Genomic DNA, 19,446 nt, shown 5'->3' with positions numbered 1-19,446 from the left:
AGAGTGAGAAAGTAATGGATTGATGGGCTTGAGAGTTCAGTGTGAGCATTTAAAAATTATTGGAGTAAATGAGAGAGTAAGCTCAAAGGATGAGAAGTTTGGAGTATTATGTGAATTCATATATCAGAGCGGATGACAGAGTCCAGGATATGATCTTAGTAGTGTAGAGTGCATTGAAGTATGGTAGAAGGTCTTCAGAGATAAGGTCAGAAAACTTAAATCCAGAGCAATGGTCTTTTGAAGTCCTTTGGTATGATGGTGGGTCTTAAAGTAGAGAAAAAGACATCTGAGCCAATGTCCGAGTCATCAGTGAATGAGAATGAGTCATCAGAAATTTGGTAGATAGGGGTTGAGCTGAAGGCATTGTTTCAATAGATCAGGAGCTTGTACAAAAGAGTGGAAGTGGTAAGCTTTCTCCCTTGGTTTACTACAATACTCTTACTCAGTCTCCCTCCATACAGTATTTCTTCCCTCCATACCCTCTTACATACTTAATCAGGTTACTCTTAAAGCTGACTCTTGTGACGGCACTCCCTTTCTATAGAATCTCCAAAAAATTCTTTTGCCAAGAAATTTTGCCAGGACATTCAAAGCCTTTCATGATGTGGCTCATGCTCAAGTCTGTCCTTCCAGCTTTGTTATCTCTTCGCTTAATGTTCACTGCAGTCAAATAATAACCAACTCCAATTCCCCTAAACACTCCACAATTTCCTTTTTTTCTTGTATAACTTTGTTCATATTCTTTGTGCTGTCTAAAATGCTTTTCCCACCTTGCTGCACATTCAATACCTACTTGTCCTTCAAGGCCTCACATAAGATTACAGCTCTGTCATGAAGAATTTCTTTACCCCTTCAGGTGGAAGTCATTTCTTCTTCCCCTGGGCATTAATAGTAATCTTAATGAATGCCACTTATCCTTTTCTAATCTTCTAAGTGTTTGTGTGTCTTATCTTCCTAGACTATAAGCTCTTTCGAAGGTAACATTTCCATCTGATTTTCTTTGCATCTCTTCAGTATTTTATACAGTATAAACATGGACTAAATGAATACACTTTTAAAGTATCTTAGTGTTCATTTTTTAAAATATTTATCCTACAATTTATTAGTAAGTAGTCATGCTTGTCAATAAATAATAATTTAATTAAAAAGAGAAAGTTTGACCATCTAACTTTGTCACTGAATTTTTTTAAAGTGTATGTATTATGTTTATATTCACAGCCCCATGCAATCATTCGTCATACCATTAGATCTACGAACAGGAATGCCAGAGCTGAACGGACAGCTTCAGAAATAAATTGTATGTGTTTGGTATACATTTTCAATTGGTGGTTTTGGAGGGTTGAGCTGGGTGTTCTTGTGGAATTTTTTGGAATAATAAAATCTCACTAACTGTGGCTACATACTTTAGCATAACAGGATACCTCTAAAATAAAGGCTGCTTTTCTGGCTTGTAATGGAATTCTCTTGGTTTTATAATTAAATAGTTTCTATTTTCTAATTATAAAGTCAATATATGTCTATTGCAGAAAATTTGCAAGAGGAAAAAAGTAGAAAATTAACATTGCCCATAATCATATCACCCAACACCAGCCCACAGATAATATTTTGCTGAATTTCCTTCATGTTTTTTCACATATAGTTTTTCATGACTGAATTTATACTATACATAAAATTTTGCTTAACATAGTCAGAAGTATTTTCTATGTATTAGCCTAGGCTTTGTAACCATTATGTTTAATGGTTTTATCCTCTTTTATTGAGTTGATGTATTGTAGCTCCTATTGTTGGACCTATGGGTTGGTTTCAGTTTTTTAAGTCAAGTTAACAATAAGGTGAATATTTTCTAAAATGCATATTTAAAGGAGGAAATTGATTTTTATTCAATAAATCATTGACAAAAATTTTATATTAACAATATTTGTCATTTTAGCCACATTAATTTGGAAGAACAGATTTACAAAGAATTTTTAGGTATAAGTATATTGACTTAAATGCATATTTGTTTCAAAAGAGGTTTAAAGTAGTTTACATTAAAATAAGCCATAAATAAAAATTATAAACCATCATGGAGGAAGATAATTTATTATATATTTAGGCTAATTAGAATTATTGCAGATGAGCATTTTGTTTTTTTGAAAACAGACATTTCTAGCTTTCTGCATACAGCTTTGGAAATCTAGGTCATTGGAGAGTTAGAATGTCCTTCCCATATCAGTTGTTTCAGTCAGATCCTTTCATAGTTACACCAATAATTCAAGATTTTCTGTGTTTGTTAGTCCCAGATTGCTGATATGTTCTTATGCTATCTTCTTATATAATCCCCAATGAACTCTCTGGGCTTCCAATACCAGACAGAAAAGTAGCAAAGTTATATTCCATTAAAAGCTATTGTGTTTATTTTATGCAGCTGTATAGTATTCAATTAATGTAGTCTAAGTGTATCTTTTCTTGTATAGCTTTTGTCTTTTGTGTCATATTTAGTAAGGTGTTCCTGATTTTAAGGTTATAAAAGGATTTTCCTATTGTTTCTTCTTGTATTTTTACAGTTTCATGTTTTTAATATTTAAATGTTTGATATAAGGTATTAACTTATTTGGTAGAAGGTATGACATATGAATTCAACTTCAGTTTCATTCTAAATATCTACCTGTTTGCCTCAATGCTATTTATTAAAAACTTGATATTTTCGCTAATAGATTTGATATGCCATCTTTATTATGTACTAAATTGCCACATATATTTTAGGGCTTTTTCTGGAAATTCTATTCTGTTGCATTAATATACCTAGTCCTGTGCTGGTCGCATACTTCTGATTATTATGTCTTTATAATACCTGTTAAAATGTGATAGAAATAATCCTCCTCCTACTGTCCCTCACCCCCTCCACACAAACACACACACAAACACCATGTTGCTATCCTTTTTTATTATGATATTTGGCTATTGTATTTTCCCTACATAAATGTAAGAATCAGCTTACCAAATTAAAAACAAATCAGTGTTTTTACTGAGATCTCATAAATTTGTACACTAACTTTGGGAGAGTTGACATCTTTATGATATTCTGTCTTCTTAATCAAAACAGGCTTCCTCAGAGAGCTCAAGACTTAGTTCTTTTATAAGTGTCCGGAGTACTAATATCTTCATGGAGTGAGCCCTGTGTGCTTCATGTACCAGACAGAAGACAGTAGAATTCAAGTTCATTTTATTGGTCGATTTATCTTTAAATTCTCCCAAGTCTTCTTTCATGTCCATCAGGAGTGTTTTATAGTTTTGTTTTTGTTTGTTTGGTAGATTTCATACACACCTAGTTAGTTCTATTCTTAGTTTTTTGTTTCAGTTTTTTAAATTGATCTGATAACTCATATACAGTAAAATGCTTAAGTGTACTGCACAATGCATTTTTAAATTTGTATACACTCATGAAACTACCACCCAGGTCAAGATATAGAACGTTATCAGAATCTCTGAAGGCTTCCTCATGCTCCTTCACAATCAATACCCTTCCATCTTCCTGTATCCCCCTGCCCTCCCACTGCCCAGGCTAATCACTGTTCTGATCTGTCACTGTAGATTGGTTTTTACCTGATCTTGATCTTCAGATAAATAGGATCAACCAATATGCACCTTTTTTGCCTGATTTCTTTTGCTCAACATTATGTCTGTGAGAGTCATTCGTGTCATGTGTAGCAATAGTAGTTCATTGTTTTCATTGTAATGTAATACTTCGTTGTATGATTATACCACAATTTATCCATTGTTTACTTGACAGGCATTTGATTTGTTTCCAGTTTGGGGCTATTATGATTACTATAATCATCCTTACTATGTGCTTTTAGTGGACATAACTAATTATTATGATCCTGGCCTGATCTAAGACCACCAGGGACAAATGTATAGTCCAACAAAGTCAGGTTTATTGACTCCTTGCAATGAGGGAGAACACGTACCAGAGGAACCATGGAACATCTCATTAAACCGGAAAAGAAGAGTTAGAGGGTTTTTGGAAAAAGTGGAGTTCAAGTGAAATTTAGGTGAAAACTTAAAGCAAAGTAGGGATGTGTATGAAAGAGTCTATACTGTAAAAATAGACTCAGAGGCCTGTTTCCTTGGAAACTTGGAACGTTGTATTCAGTAACCCCTTTATTTGAAGCTCTGTATGTAGGTTGGAAATTAAGGCTGCTTCTCTCTGTCACTGACTTAAATCTTCCAGGCAAGAATGGAATGGTTCATTTTAATGAATATGATTTCATACAGCAAAGTTTCTGACAGTCTGTGATTTTAGAGAATGATGTTTCTCAGTCAGATAGCATTGGTAATTCAGAGGGGGGGGTTCATCATGTGATACTTTACATATGCAGCATATCCTTGGGAGAAACATTGTTTCTTCTTGACTTTGCATTTGGATTTGTGTCTGTCCTCCCAGTCTGATGAATGGCAAGGCAGATTACTTTCTCATTCTGATCCAGATATGGGTGTGTTACCTAAATTCCCTATTTTTTTTAAAAAAAAGTTTTCATCTGAAAAGTCACTTTTTGGTTGAGTCCAGTTGATGCCGAAAGCTCGGCCTCTGTGCACTGGTACCAAATTGAATCTTGGAGACAGAGTTTGGGGTGAAATAGAAAAGAATAGCTTTATTGCTTTGCCAGGCAAAGGGCAACAGAGAGGGCTCCTGCCCCTAAAAACTATGTGTCCCAACCTGGGAGGATTTGATGAGGAGTTTTATAACAACCGTTCAAGGGTGGGTTTGCTGATAAGATTAGAGTGTGTGCAGGGCCTCCACTTTTCTAATCTGACCTCAGGTAATCTTGATGAGCTTCTCTGGTTCTTTTAATGTAGCCTCAGGTGGTCTTTCTCTGGTATGAAGAATGCTGACCTCTTAAAAGAGCTTAAAGGCATTGTTATGTGTATCCCTTGAGGTGGAACCAGGACCCTGCCCCAAGGCTGCACTATTGTTCCCTGGCTGCCCCTCCCTTGTCTTTGCATCCCTTCCCCGATTAGCAACAGTTTGAATCTGCCCTTTGGAATTCAAGGAAGGTCATGGAGGCTGGAGTCAAGAGACAGGGGACAGAAAGGCTTCCGTGCCCAGGAGCCCCATAGGGTCCTGCTCGGTTTCACAGTTACCTAGGAAGCCAACTAATTACAAAGAATTGGCACCAAAGGGATATAAGAGGTATCAACAAAGAAAATGACTGCCCAACTGTCAGTTTAAGTGTATGATTTTAGCTGACTCACAAGTAAATTTTAGCCAGTTATTTGGACTCATACCAAGGACTCACTAAGGTTACACAGAGCAGTATTAAGCATAAAGACTCTACAGGTATCATGATTAAGAGGTAACAAGTCTGTCAACAATCCAAAAGTTTCAACTGGCAAAGGAAGAAAAAATGTAGCTCAAGAGCTATAGTATGCACATTAAAGTATGATAATCAGTGTCTTCGGTCATCTTTTTCCATGGGCCTTGGGCAAATGATTCATTTCATGTTGTCATCAGCTAGATTCAACAGACTTGTGTAGAAACTGATTTTTGCAGTCATCTACTTCTGAAGATTTTTTTTCATCTCCAGTTTGAGATGTCCTACTAAGACAATCTTGCATTGATTTAAATTGGCCCATGTCTCTATAATTAAGAGACAGGAATACAAGGATCATCACCCTGTTTTACTGTTGTGTTAGTTGTTAACAGTACCTGGCAAGATTCTATTTATTGAGGTTAGAGAGAAGTTTTCCAGAAGGCAGTTTCTGAGTTCTAAACCATGGAAAGGTTATTCTGAGGAAACACTTCTTGGACATGTTTGAGTATAAAACTGTGTGTACTGTACAAGTCTCAGCTATATTAGTCTGTAATAATGTAGAAACTGGAGTTGGGGGCAGTATTCCCAGATGTATAAGATGCTCAGTTTTGGGTTCATTGGGAGAGAGTTAATGGGCTCCTAGGGAATTGACCTCATTTTCTTTCAAGCCAAACAAAGAAGCAAAACCTACTTTAGGCTAAGGAGATCTAAGAATTTCTGAAAGTTTACCCAACTTAAGTTTGAAAATTCCATTTGTCCTTTTTATTTCATGTGAAGACCAGGGATGATAAAGGTGATAGAGATTTTGAGATGTATTGTCTCACAAATCTCCTTAGTAACAGTTCTAGAGAAGTGAGTGTTTACTAGGTAAGTAATTAGAGCTCTCCCAGGTAGGAAACACAAACTCAAGCAGCATTTTTTGGCCATTGTTAAAGTTGAGCCTTTTTAAACAACCTTTGATCCATCCTAGAAATAGACATACAATAACCAAAACTAAAGCATTTGTTGTCAGGAAAACAATTTATGAAAAATTATCTGAAGTATAGCATACCCATATGTTCTTCTACATTGGTATTTTTTAAGCTGCAGGTTGCAACACAATCCATGACATCAATTCAGAATTTTTTTTTAAAGGCACAAAATAGCAAGTATTTAAGTGCATCAGTTGGATTCTTAATAGGTACTATACCTTGAAACTTTTGTGGATTTTTTTGTTTGTTGCTTTGTTAGCAATTTGACTGTGATGTGCCTAGGTGCATTTTTCTTTTTTTTTTGTTCTATTTGGTGTTTATTGAGTTTCTTAGATCTATGAATTGATATTTTTCTTCAAATTGGGGACACTGTTTCTTCAGTTTTTCTGTCCCAGATTCTCTCTTCTCCTTCTGGGACTCCAGTTACATGTTAGACCACTTGATGTTGTTTCATAGGTCGCTGAGGCTCTGTTCTCCCTGACCCCCATAAACACACATTAGGTGTTTTTGTTCTCTATACTTAAGTTTAGTTTCTATTGCCCTAATTTTAAGTTCATTGACCTTTTTTTCTGTAGTGTTCAGTCTGCTGTTTAAGCCCATCAGTGAATTTTATTTCAGATACTGTATTTTCTGGATCTAGACTTTCATTGAGATAGATAGATAGATACATAGATAGATACATAGATAGATAGATAGATAGGAAGAAAAATGGATGGATGGATGGATGGATGGTTACATACATATATAATACACATACATGTATAGTTTCTATCTCTCTACTGATAATTTCCATCTGTTTACTTATTGTGTCCATCTTTTCTCTTAAATCCTTGAATATATTTATAATAGATGTTTTAAAGTCCTTGTGTGCTAATTTCAACATCTGTGTCATCTCTGAGTCTATATCTATTTTTTTAAACTGGTTATGATTTTTATTTTTTTTCTACTTCTTTAGTCATTTTTTTATTGTATCTTGGATGTTGTGATACAACATTGAGTGTCTGGATTTTGATCTCTTTAGAGTGTTTAAAGCATAAATTAACTGGTAGGTCATTGCAGTCCTTTCAAGGCCTATGTCAGTTTTTACTACAATATTCAGCAAAGTCTTTCCTCTGGGTGGAAACTCATTTCTTTCCTGGTACTGTGTGATCACTAGAACTTGCATTTAGCTTACAGCACTGTGTTAGCTGTTTTTCTGACATACCTTGCATAGTCTTGCTTCGTTTGTGGGCAATTTAGTATGCAACCAAAGACTTCTCTAAGGAGACATAGTTTTCTCATTTCTGGCCGTCTGCCCTTCAAATTCCCACTGCCTAAGCAGCCCCAAACTATAGTCTTTCTTTCCTGCACCCAGTGAAACTCTCTCTTTGGGTTCTACTTTCTTGGACAGTACCCCCATGCAGAAAGCCGGGGTGAGTGGGGATCTTAACACCATCTTTCAAGGATTACAACCCTGTGATGTCTGTTAATCCATTGCCTCAAAATAATTGCTTCATATAGCTTGTATGCACACACGTATTTGTGTTACATGTTGTAGTTGTTTATAGCAAAAGGGTAAGTCTAATTCCTGTTACTTATTACACCTATAATTATTATGCCTATAATAAGTAACATCTTTTGGAGATAAATGAGGATGTATAATAGAAGACCTCCCCATCTTTGTATTTTTATAAGCCAAAGACACACCCAAAGGTACTGCCAGGATTTTCTTTAAAGCAAAACAAAACAACTTGGAGTCCATTCTTGCACACAGAACAATGATACTGGAGACTCTAGCATTCTTTGCCATAAAGTGTGGCTGTAGTAATTTTAGACTTGTTATAAGGAATTTGATTTTTTTTAAGGAATACTTTTCTTACATGTTAAAGTAAAACATCTTAAATGTTTATGCTGTTATAAAAGAAATGAAATTGAAATTTTTATTTTCAATCACTGATACTGGTATGGATGGATGCAGTTGATATTTTACTATATGTTTAATTGAAATTTATGAGCTCATTTTTCTCTGGTAATTTTTTAAGTCTTGAAATTTGCTGATTATGTAATTATTGAAAATATTTTCTTTCTTTCCTTTCCATATTTATGCCTTCTATAATTTATCTCTAGACCTGCTTGCCAGTATTTCTAGTTGTGACCAAAAAAAAAAATCTTTAACTCATCTCTGTCTCAAATGAGTGAAGTGGTTCTTCGTGAATTATAGTAATGGCTCTTGAATTAAGATGTTTTTAAATTATTTTAAGAAGTAAGTCATTAATGAACAACTTTTTTTTATTTTAGATTATTTTTGAAAAGTAGATACTATATTTTATGGAATGTCTTTTAATTAATTTTTAAAAATCTTTTATATACAAAATTGCTGTTTAATTTCCTGATTCCGACCAACAATTAAGTAGAATTGTTAGGAAGATACCAAATTGTTACTTTCTTTTGGCGAGCATAAAGGAAGGGGTCCTCTGTAGTAAAAAATTAAGAGTTATTGTCTTTTCCTCTTTCTTCTCTTCTCCTCTCTCCCTTCCCCCCTCACCAGTACACATGCTTCTCATCACATTTCCAGGATTGATCCTTTAAGATAGAATTTGTGAATATATGTTATATTTTACAGTTGACAAATTACAATTTGAGCCTCCTCTGAGAAAAGAAACAGAAGCACGGGATGAAATGGTAGGAATAATGACTTTTAAAGTATTTTACACATTAAAATTTGAGAAAAATTATAGTCAGGTGTACTTTGACTAAAGAACAAAGTAATACACTCTTCAGAGCATTGATTTTGATAACGTATTTCACACATTAAAGTTTGAAAAAGCTTCTAGTTAGGTGTATTTTGACTAGGGTACAGTGTGTAATATACCATTTTAACCATTCATTTTGACACTTCTGAGTCTTTTGAAGAATTCACATGAATTTATTAAGTTTATGGAATTTGATCCTCAGCTTTAAGCTCTCAGGTTCTTTTTACTTACTGATTCTGTTAGATTTGTAGTACGATTTTGCATTGCCTTACTGTTTTTAATATTTATTTGTTAATATAGCTTCTTTTTTTTTTTTTAACCATTGCTCTTATTTTGAGATTACTATTTGGTTAACCCTTTCCTTAACTAAAAAGAAAGAAACAATAGATAGAGCAAGATATTATTAGAGTCAACCTAGATGTTATCCTAACATCTACTTTATTTTTAACTGATAGTAAAAGTATAGTTTTTAGAGTAATTGTCTTCTGTTAATGGATCTCTTCATTCTTAACATCTGCAAGTGGTGCTCTTCCTACCGTATGTGTTGCTGGACAGTAAATTCTCAATTTTCATGCTAGTCAGAAAAAGTATGGCACCAGTAAATTAAAGATGATTGAATAATACAATGTTTAGTTCTCCACGCTAATGGAGTAGTGATGCACATAATTCAAAGTTAACATTTTTCTGTTTTGCTTTGGAATATACTAACATATTGGTAAAGAGGGCTTGTCACATTTTAAGCTATAAGTATGTTTATAGATTCTGTTACGTTTAAGTCATCTAATAATGAGTTATTGACATAAATGTGTCAAATGACAGCAAATGTAGCTAGAGATTAAACCGTTGAAAGCCAAGATGATTAACAATCATGACAATGAGTATGTTCTTGAATCACATAAAATGAATGATACCTGTTATAAGGTAACATCTTAAACTCTTTTTTACCTTCACAGGGAGTGTCTTCAGACCCAAACTTTCTGTTACGGTGGAATCCTTTTGTTGATGGTGCAAATACTGGCAAGTAAGTTGTTTTTCTAGCTTAACTTTATTTTACTTAATTATATAAGAACAGTATTTGATGGGGAGTGCTTTATTCTAATAAGCTTTAATTTTTTTCTTATAAAAGTTGTACTATGCCTTTTGTCAGTGAAAAGCTTCTGACTTTTTTTAATTGCCCAAAGGCATAATGTGTTGATCATTAAGGCTTTGTGGTTTTGTTCTTTAAATCAAAATACAGTACGTGTGGTGTTAATATACTGAAAGATGAGCTACATGATCTCATGGGAAAAAATACGATAGTAGGAATCAGAAAGCCCCAATTCCATCTCTGCAATGTGGTTACTTCATATTCTAGACCTGTCTTTCCTCAACGATTAAGTGACAGGGCTGACCTAGATGAGTTGTTCCAAACCTATTAGTGCATTGCAGTGCCTAGAGAGCTCTTTGGAAATACAGATTCCTGGACCCCACATTAGGCCTGTGGATCTGGGGTTAGCAGAGTATGGCCTCTAAGCCTATAAACCAGATCTGGCCCAGTGCCTATTTTTTGTGCATCCTACAAACTAGAATGATATTTACATTTTTTAATGGTTGAAAAAAAATCAGAAGAAGAATGTAATTTTGTTACATATGAAAATTATATGAAATTTAAATTTCGGTGTTCATAAATGAAGGTTAGTTGGAACACAGCCATGATCATTAGTTTATATATTAGCCATGGCTGCTCTCACACAATAAAAGAGTAAAGTAGTTGTGACCACTATATGATTCATAAAGCCTGCAAAATTTACTGTCTAACCCTTTATAGAAAGTTTGCTAACCCCTGCTATAGAATACAGTCTTTGGGAGTGGAATCTAAGAATCCTGAAAGCTTCCCAATTGATTGCAGTGACTATGGATAAATGTGTGGAACCAGTGGGCTAGATGAGTGATTCTCAAGTTTTGATGTGCCTGGAGGATCACCTGGAAATCTTGGTAAAATGCAGATTCTGATTAAGTAGGTCTAGAGGATGCATTTATAAAAGTTTCCATGGGAATTCCCTTGCAATCCAGGGGTTAGGACTCTGTGCTTTCACTGCTGAGGGCCCTGGTTCAATCCCTGATCGGAGAACTAAGATCCTGCAAGCTGTGTTGTGCAGCCAGAAAAAAAAAAAAAAAAAAAGAAAAGTTTCCAGGTGATACCAATGTTGCTCATCTGTGGACCCCACTTGGAGTAACAGAGGGTTTGATGATACAGCCATTTGAATCTATGATTCACCGTGGATTCCAACTCTAAAATTCTGAATCTGTTTTTCACTACTAAGTTTAATTTCATTTTTATTACATATTAAATGTTGCAAAGCGTAACGATAAAGTCAAAAACACTTCGTATTCACTTTATAAAAACTCTATTTTATAGTCATACTAATACAGTTTGACAGAATGAGATCTTAGGTCTTCCTATAGCTTTTAAAAATACTCTGTACCATGATCTAATTGTCTTTTATATCCCCTGAATAGAAGCAGATTTTAATGCACATCTAATGCTCTCTCTGTGTTTTATGTTATGGTCACTTATCACCATCTAAATTGCATTTTTCTCTTTGTATCAGATCAACCTCAAAACGTGCAATACCACCTCCCCTACCTCCTAAGGTGAGCTACTTAAAGATTTTCAACAATATATCCTTGTAAATAATAATATAAATTTTTAAAATAACTTTATTGAATTTATTCAAAATTCTCTTAAATATATTTTAGGGTAAAGTTTTCCTCAAGAGCATATTATGAACATGTAAAAATATATTAAAGAAGATTTCATGAGAAATATAATATTTTTATAGCTATTAGAAAAAGGCAAAGATAGGTTATTACTCATTTGAGGCAATACTTGACCACATGGAGAGGAGAACAGTTCATCATTTACAGTCTTCATTTATTACTACAGTTGGACAGTGCACTAGAGTCATACTTTATTAAGTCACTTTCCTTGCTTGTTTGTAGTTATTAAATATTTTGTGGATTATGTATGTGATTTTATTGGTTATAAAAACGTTATCAGTTTGGGGTTAGGGCTGCTTAAAAGTCACATGGCAAGTTCATAGTTGTGTTGGGATAGTAACTCAGCTCTTGCTTACCTTGCTTACTTGGCCCAGTGAATTGAACTATACAGGAGAAAGAAAAAAAAGGCATATTCTCCTCCCCCTAAAGTCTTTGATGCATAATAATAACAAAGTGTTAATGTTTTATGTCCAAATTTATTAAAGTACTTTCGTTTCTTATTATCAACTAGCCAAGGATAAACAGTTACCCTGAAGACAACCTCCCAGATGAAGAAAAATCATCAACTGTAAAACGTTGTCCTGATTCAGAGAACAGAGCTCCCCAAGTTCTCAGAAGACAGAGTAGCCCAAGTTGTGGTCCTGTAGCTGAGACTTCCTCTATTGGTATGGCTAGCAGTATCAGCAGGCCTGGAGTGCATACAGCTAGATACTGTGATCTCGGTAAATAAATCAAAGTGAAGGCTGAAAAGAAAGCCATTTTGTTCATATTTTAAAGAATGTCTTTTTTCTTTAGTCAGTCTTATTACTGTTTGAAGCTTTGTGAAGGTTCTTTAAAGTTCCACATGGGTGGACTATAAATAGATTCAATCCAATTCAACCCTAATTTGATCCCTTACTAAATATTATAGGATCTAGAAAGATGAATGGATGACCCTGCCCTCTGGAAGTTCAGGGTCTATAGCAGAAGTTATACCCATGTGCACATAATATCAGATGACATTTTGTTTAAGTGTCTCCTACAGTAACTATACGTAACAATGCAAGAGATCTCTGAGGGAGATAAGGATAGGGAACAGAGGAGGTAGGCCCTTGCAGAGTATTAAAGGGCTTGGTGAGCCTTTAATAGGTGGAACCAATACTGACAGGCATTCTTAGAGAACAAGAAAGAATGAACAAATGCACTGAAGCAGGAAAATCTAGAATGTGTTGGAAGTACAGTCTAGTATGGTAGAAGTGTGAGCTTTTGAAGGGTATATACTGGGAGATAAGGCTTAAAAAGGTAGGTTGAAGTTAAATTATGAAAGGCCTTGAATATCAGCATTAGTAGGTCAGATTTCATTTTTCTCACAATATGGAAAGACATTTGTTGTTTTCATGGATTAAGACCACTGCTATAGATGCAGTGCTGCCTCTACATAAGCTAGAGAAAGGCACCAGAGATACTTTAACTCATCTGACAGTAGAGAATATTTCCCTATAAAGGAACACCCAAATGGAAAACAAGTAATGGGGGGAAGGGGAAATTATTTTTCAAGGAAAGTACTTATTTGTATGGTCATTCAACTTTTAACCATGATTCTCTTTAGGAAATGGTGATGGTATTTCAAAACTGATTAGTGAAAACACAGAAGGATCAGCGCAAGCACCACAGTTACCACGAAAAAAGGACAAGCGAGATTTCCCTGTAGGTATAACAGGTGTTTGGTGATTAGTTGTAAATAATACTGTATTTATCATATAAAGGGCATAGTCTGTTTAATTCAAGAATTTGAATAACTGGATTTCTAAATGTATAAAGTTTTTCTTAAGGCTTTAAGAGGTCTTACAGTATTAAACATCACTTTTCCCACAGAAACCAGTAATCAATGGCCTCCCACCCACCCCAAAAGTGCTGGTAAGGAATATTTTTATGTGAACCACTTGCCAATTTTTCTCTCTTTAGAAGCAACAGAAGATTGTTTATTTGCTATCAAGTATCTTGAGCCATTAAAAGGAAGGATTCATAAAATACAAAGGCATTAAATGCATTTGGATATACCATGGATCAAATCATGTACCCTAATTTGAGTGAGTTAGTTAGAATTGGGTAAATTTCACTTTTTATAAATATGGACAGTTGGGTTCTCTGATTAGCCTACAAAGGCCAATTTAATTTTAATGTGATGATATTACTAGTACTGTGTCCTCTTCATTATGTTGGTTAAATATCTTTCTACCCCTGAAGCCATTTTTACATTGAACTATACACAGTGAAAAGGAACAGGGAAGCTTCTGTTAACTCTTGTTCTCTGGCCCTTCAGTAGAACCTACCTAAGGTAGTTCAGCCAGTCATATGAATGGGTGCCTTATAAATTGTACCTTTTTATACAGTAAACGCTTAGTGTAAATATCAGTCTTTCGCCTTTCATCACTATTATGGAGGTATACTGCAATTATAATCACTATGATGTTACTCAATAAAATCATTCATTTTTTCCCATTATTAAATGTTAGTCCTAAAGGTAAGTACTGGTGTAAAATTCCTAGAATGTATCATTGACATATGTAGACGTTTTGATAAATTTGATATTTTTGCTGTAAAGTAGTGGATTACACAAGGAAAGAGTGTAAAACTCTCTTCATAGAAAGCGTTAAATTATATCAAAATATGAATTTTGTTTTGTAATGAGACCATAAGTATATGCAAATAAGAGTCAGTTTAGCGTTTCATAATAATCTTAGCTATTTTCTAAGAATGTATAAAATTATCTAATCAAATAAGTCAACATTTCGTTCTTTATTAATAAGATGGGAGCATGTTTTTCCAAAGTTTTTGATGGCTGTCCTTTGAAAATTAATTGTGCAACATCCTGGATACATCCTGATACAAAAGGTAACATTTCTGAATTTTTATATATATCTCCAACAAAATATTTATTATCAGAAAAGATCCTTATGATCAGTGAACTGAGGGCTTTTTACTTTAAAAGTTCAACTTAGAGGCTAAGGAGTGTAGGTATTATAGTGTAACAACCTAAATAGGTAAATAGTTTTAGTTTAAGGCATCAGAATTCAAGAGTGAGTGTACAGGAACAGTTCCTGGTTAAAGGAGACTAAAGAGACATCACAACTGATTGCAACCATAATTTGGCATTTTCATTTATGTAAAAGGACAATACTGAGACAATTGATAATTGCTTTCAGTAAAATCAAGATATTAGACAATAGTATTGTTTCAGTGTTAATATCCTGATTTTGATCATTGTTGTGTGGTTGTATAAGACCTTTTTTTTTTTTTAAGAAATGCATACAAATATTTAGGAATAAAGGGGTATCATGCTCATAACTTAAACAGTTCAGAAAATGAAAACAAAAATGTGTGTACAGAGAAAGAAGGATAAAAGCAAAAGTAGTAAATGTTAACTTTTATTGTGTGTGTGATCATGTGGTGTCTATTTTTTTTTTGAATTTTTGAATTTTATTTATTTTTTATACAGCAGGTTCTTATTAGTTATCTGTTTTATACATATTAGTATATACATGTCAGTCCCAATCTCCCAATTGATCCCACCACCACCACCACCCCCACTTGCCACTTTACCCCCTTGGTGTCGATACATTTGTTCTCTACATCTCTGTTTCTATTTCTGCCCTGCAAACCGGTTCATCTGTACCATTTTTCTAGGTTCCACATGTATGCGTTAATATATGATATTTGTTTTTCTCTTTCTGACTTACTTCACTCTGTGTGACAGTCTCTGGATCCATCCACGTCTCTACAAATGACCCAATTTTGTTCCTTTTTATGGCTGAGTAATATTCCATTGTATATATGTACCACATCTTCTTTATCCATTCGTCTGTCGATGGGCATTTAGGTTGCTTCCATGACCTGGCTATTGTAAATAGTGTTGCAGTGAACAACGTGTTGAGGTGCATGTGTCTTTTTGAATTATGGTTTTCAGGGTATACGCCCAGTGGTGGGATTGCTGGGTCATATGGTAGTTCTATTTTTAGTTTTTTAAGGAACCTCCATACTGTTCTCCATAGTGGCTATATCAATTTACATTCCCACCAACAGTGCAAGAGGGTTCCCTTTTCTCCACACCCTCTCCAGCATTTGTTGTTTGTAGATTTTCTGATGATGCCCATTCTAACTGGTGTGAGGTGATACCTCATTGTAGTTTTGATTTGCATTTCTCTAGTAATTAGTGATGTTGAGCAGCTTTTTTTTTTTTTTTTCTTTAAAGTAATAACTAGGATTATGACTTATAACATTATATCAGAACATATAAGATTTTTAGAAATTTCATGTAATGTCTGAAACATTTATATTAACATATTTCCATACAAATAACCCAATGAAAGTTTCGTATTAGTTGTTTTGTTTGTTTGTTTATACTGCAGGTTCTTATTAGTCATCAATTTTATACACATCAGTGTATACATGTCAATCCCAATCGCCCAATTCAGCACACCACTATCCCCACCCCACCACAGTTTTCCCCCCTTGGTGTCCATATGTCTGTTCTCTACATCTGTGTCTCAACTTCTGCCCTGCAAACCGGCTCATCTGTACCATTTTTCTAGGTTCCACATACATGCGTTAATATACAATATTTGTTTTTCTCTTTCTGACTTACTTCACTCTGTATGACAGTCTCTAGATCCATCCACGTCTCAACAAATGACTCAATTTCGTTCCTTTTTATGGCTGAGTAATATTCCATTGTATATATGTACCACAACTTCTTTATCCATTCGTCTGTTGATGGGCATTTAGGTTGCTTCCATGACCTGGCTATTGTAAATAGTGCTGCAATGAACATTCGGGTGCATGTGTCTTTTTGAATTACGGTTTTCTCTGGGTATATGCCCAGTAGTGGGATTGCTGGGTCATATGGTAATTCTATTTTTAGTTTTTTAAGGAACCTCCATATTGTTCTCCATAGTGGCTGTATCAATTTACATTCCCACCAACAGTGCAAGAGGGTTCCCTTTTCTCCACACCCTCTCCAGCATTTGTTGTTTGTAGATTTTCTGATGATGCCCATTCTAATTGGTGTGAGGTGATACCTCATTGTAGTTTTGATTTGCATTTCTCTAATAATTAGTGATGTTGAGCATCTTTTCATGTGCTTCTTGGCCGTCTGTATGTCTTCTTTGGAGAAATGTCTACTTAGGTCTTCTGCCCATTTTTGGATTGGGGTGTTTGTTTCTTTAATATTGAGCTGAATGAGCTGTTTATATATTTTGGAGATTAATCCTTTGTCCGTTGATTCGTTTGCAAATATTTTCTCCCATTCTGAGGGTTGTCTTTTCGTCTTGTTTATGGTTTCCTTTGCTGTGCAAAAGCTTTGAAGTTTCATTAGGTCCCATTTGTTTATTTTTGTTTTTATTTCCATTACTCTAGGAGGTGGATCAAAAAAGATCTTGCTGTGATTTATGTCAAAGAGTGTTCTTCCTATGTTTTCCTCTAAGAGTTTTATAGTGTCCAGTCTTACATTTAGGTCTGTAATCCATTTTGAGTTTATTTTTGTGTATGGTGTTAGGGAGTATTCTAATTTCATTCTTTTACATGTAGCTGTCCAGTTTTCCCAGCACCACTTATTGAAGAGACTGTCTTTTCTCCATCGTATATCTTTGCCTCCTTTGTCATAGATTAGTTGACCATAGGTGCGTGGGTTTATCTCTGGGCTTTCTATCTTGTTCCATTGATCTATGTTTCTGTTTTTGTGCCAGTACCATATTGTCTTGATTACTGTAGCTTTGTAGTATAGTCTGAAGTCAGGGAGTCTGATTCCTCCAGCTCCGTTTTTTTCCCTCAAGACTGCTTTGGCTATTCGGGGTCTTTTGTGTCTCCATACAAATTTTAAGATGATTTTTTCTAGATCCGTAAAAAATGCCATTGGTAATTTGATAGGGATTGCATTGAATCTGTAGATTGCTTTGGGTAGTATAGTCATTTTCACAATGTTGATTCTTCCAATCCAAGAACATGGTATATCTCTCCATCTGTTGCTATCATCTTTAATTTCTTTCATCAGTGTCTTATACTTTTCTGCATACAGGTCTTTTGTCTCCCTAGGTAGGTTTATTCCTAGGTATTTTATTCTTTTTGTTGCAATGGTAAATGGGAGTGTTTCCATAATTTCTCTTTCAGCTTTTTCATCATTAGTGTATAGGAATGCAAGAGATTTCTGTGCATTAATTTTGTATCCTGCAACTTTACCATATTCATTAATTAGCTCTAGCAGTTTTCTGGTGGCAGTTTTAGGATTCTCTATGTATAGTATCATGTCATCTGCAAACAGTGACAGTTTTACTTCTTCTTTTCCAATTTGTATTCCTTTTATTTCTTTTTCTTCTCTGATTGCCGTGGCTAGGACTTCCAGAACTATGTTGAATAATAGTGGTGAGAGTGGACATCCTTGTCTCGTTCCTGATCTTAGAGGAAATGCTTTCAGTTTTTCACCGTTGAGAATGATGTTTGCTGTGGGTTTGTCATATATGGCCTTTATTATGTTGAGGTAGGTTCCCTCTATGCCTACTTTCTGGAGAGTTTTTATCATAAATGGGTGTTGAATTTTGTCAAAAGCTTTTTCTGCATCTATTGAGATGATCATATGGTTTTTATTCTTCAGTTTGTTAATATGGTGTATCACATTGATTGATTTGCGTATATTGAAGAATCCTTGCATCCCTGGGATAAATCCCACTTGATCGTGGTGTATGATCCTTTTAATGTGTTGTTGGATTCTGTTTGCTAGTATTTTGTTGAGGATTTTTGCATCTATATTCATCAGTGATATTGGTCTGTAATTTTCTTTTTTTGTAGTGTCTTTGTCTGGTTTTGGTATCAGGGTGATGGTGGCCTCATAGAATGAGTTTGGGAGTGTTCCTTCCTCTGCAATTTTTTGGAAGAGTTTGAGAAGGATAGGTGTTAGCTCTTCTCTAAATGTTTGATAGAATTCACCTGTGAAGCCATCTGGTCCTGGACTTTTGTTTGTTGGAAGATTTTTAATCACACTTTCAATTTCATTACTTGTGATTGGTCTGTTCATATTTTCTGCTTCTTCCTGGTTCAGTCTTGGAAGGTTATACCTTTCTAAGAATTTGTCCATTTCTTCCAGGTTGTCCATTTTATTGGCATAAAGTTGCTTGTAGTAGTCTCTTAGGATGCTTTGTATTTCTGCGGTGTCTGTTGTAACTTCTCCTTTTTCATTTCTGATTTTATTGATTTGAGTCCTCTCCCTCTTTTTCTTGATGAGTCTGGCTAATGGCTTATCAATTTTGTTTATCTTCTCAAAGAACCAGCTTTTAGTTTTATTGATCTTTGCTATTGTTTTCTTTGTTTCTATTTCATTTATTTCTGCTCTGATCTTTATGATTTCTTTCCTTCTGCTAACTTTGGGTTTTGTTTGTTCTTCTTTCTCTAGTTTCTTTAGGTGTAAGGTTAGATTGTTTACTTGAGATTTTTCTTGTTTCTTTAGGTAGGCTTGTATAGCTATAAACTTCCCTCTTAGAACTGCTTTTGCAGCATCCCATAGGTTTTGGGTTGTCGTGTTTTCATTGTCATTTGTCTCTAGGTATTTTTTGATTTCCTCTTTGATTTCTTCAGTAATCTCTTGGTTATTTAGTAACGTATTGTTTAGCCTCCATGTGTTTGTGTATTTTATGCTTTTTCTCCTGTAATTCATTTCTAATC

General features: G+C 34.7%; 1 protein-coding gene across 1 annotated transcript in view; it reads left to right on the top strand.

The window, feature by feature from the left end:
- Positions 1-19,446, top strand: part of MAP4K5 (mitogen-activated protein kinase kinase kinase kinase 5) — a 155,393-nt gene that overhangs the window by 98,240 nt on the left and 37,707 nt on the right. The window contains exons 14-21 of the mRNA XM_061182518.1: positions 1,219-1,297; positions 8,868-8,926; positions 9,951-10,018; positions 11,589-11,631; positions 12,269-12,422; positions 13,346-13,443; positions 13,612-13,653; positions 14,547-14,631. Coding sequence (XP_061038501.1) covers positions 1,219-1,297; positions 8,868-8,926; positions 9,951-10,018; positions 11,589-11,631; positions 12,269-12,422; positions 13,346-13,443; positions 13,612-13,653; positions 14,547-14,631 — 628 coding nt within the window. The remainder of the gene's footprint in view (positions 1-1,218; positions 1,298-8,867; positions 8,927-9,950; positions 10,019-11,588; positions 11,632-12,268; positions 12,423-13,345; positions 13,444-13,611; positions 13,654-14,546; positions 14,632-19,446) is intronic.

The sequence above is a fragment of the Eubalaena glacialis genome, chromosome 2, assembly GCF_028564815.1.
Source record: "Eubalaena glacialis isolate mEubGla1 chromosome 2, mEubGla1.1.hap2.+ XY, whole genome shotgun sequence".
NCBI classification, from domain to species: domain Eukaryota; kingdom Metazoa; phylum Chordata; class Mammalia; order Artiodactyla; family Balaenidae; genus Eubalaena; species Eubalaena glacialis.
Note: the sequence above shows the minus strand (reverse complement) of the source record. Positions and strands in the feature narration are given on the sequence as shown.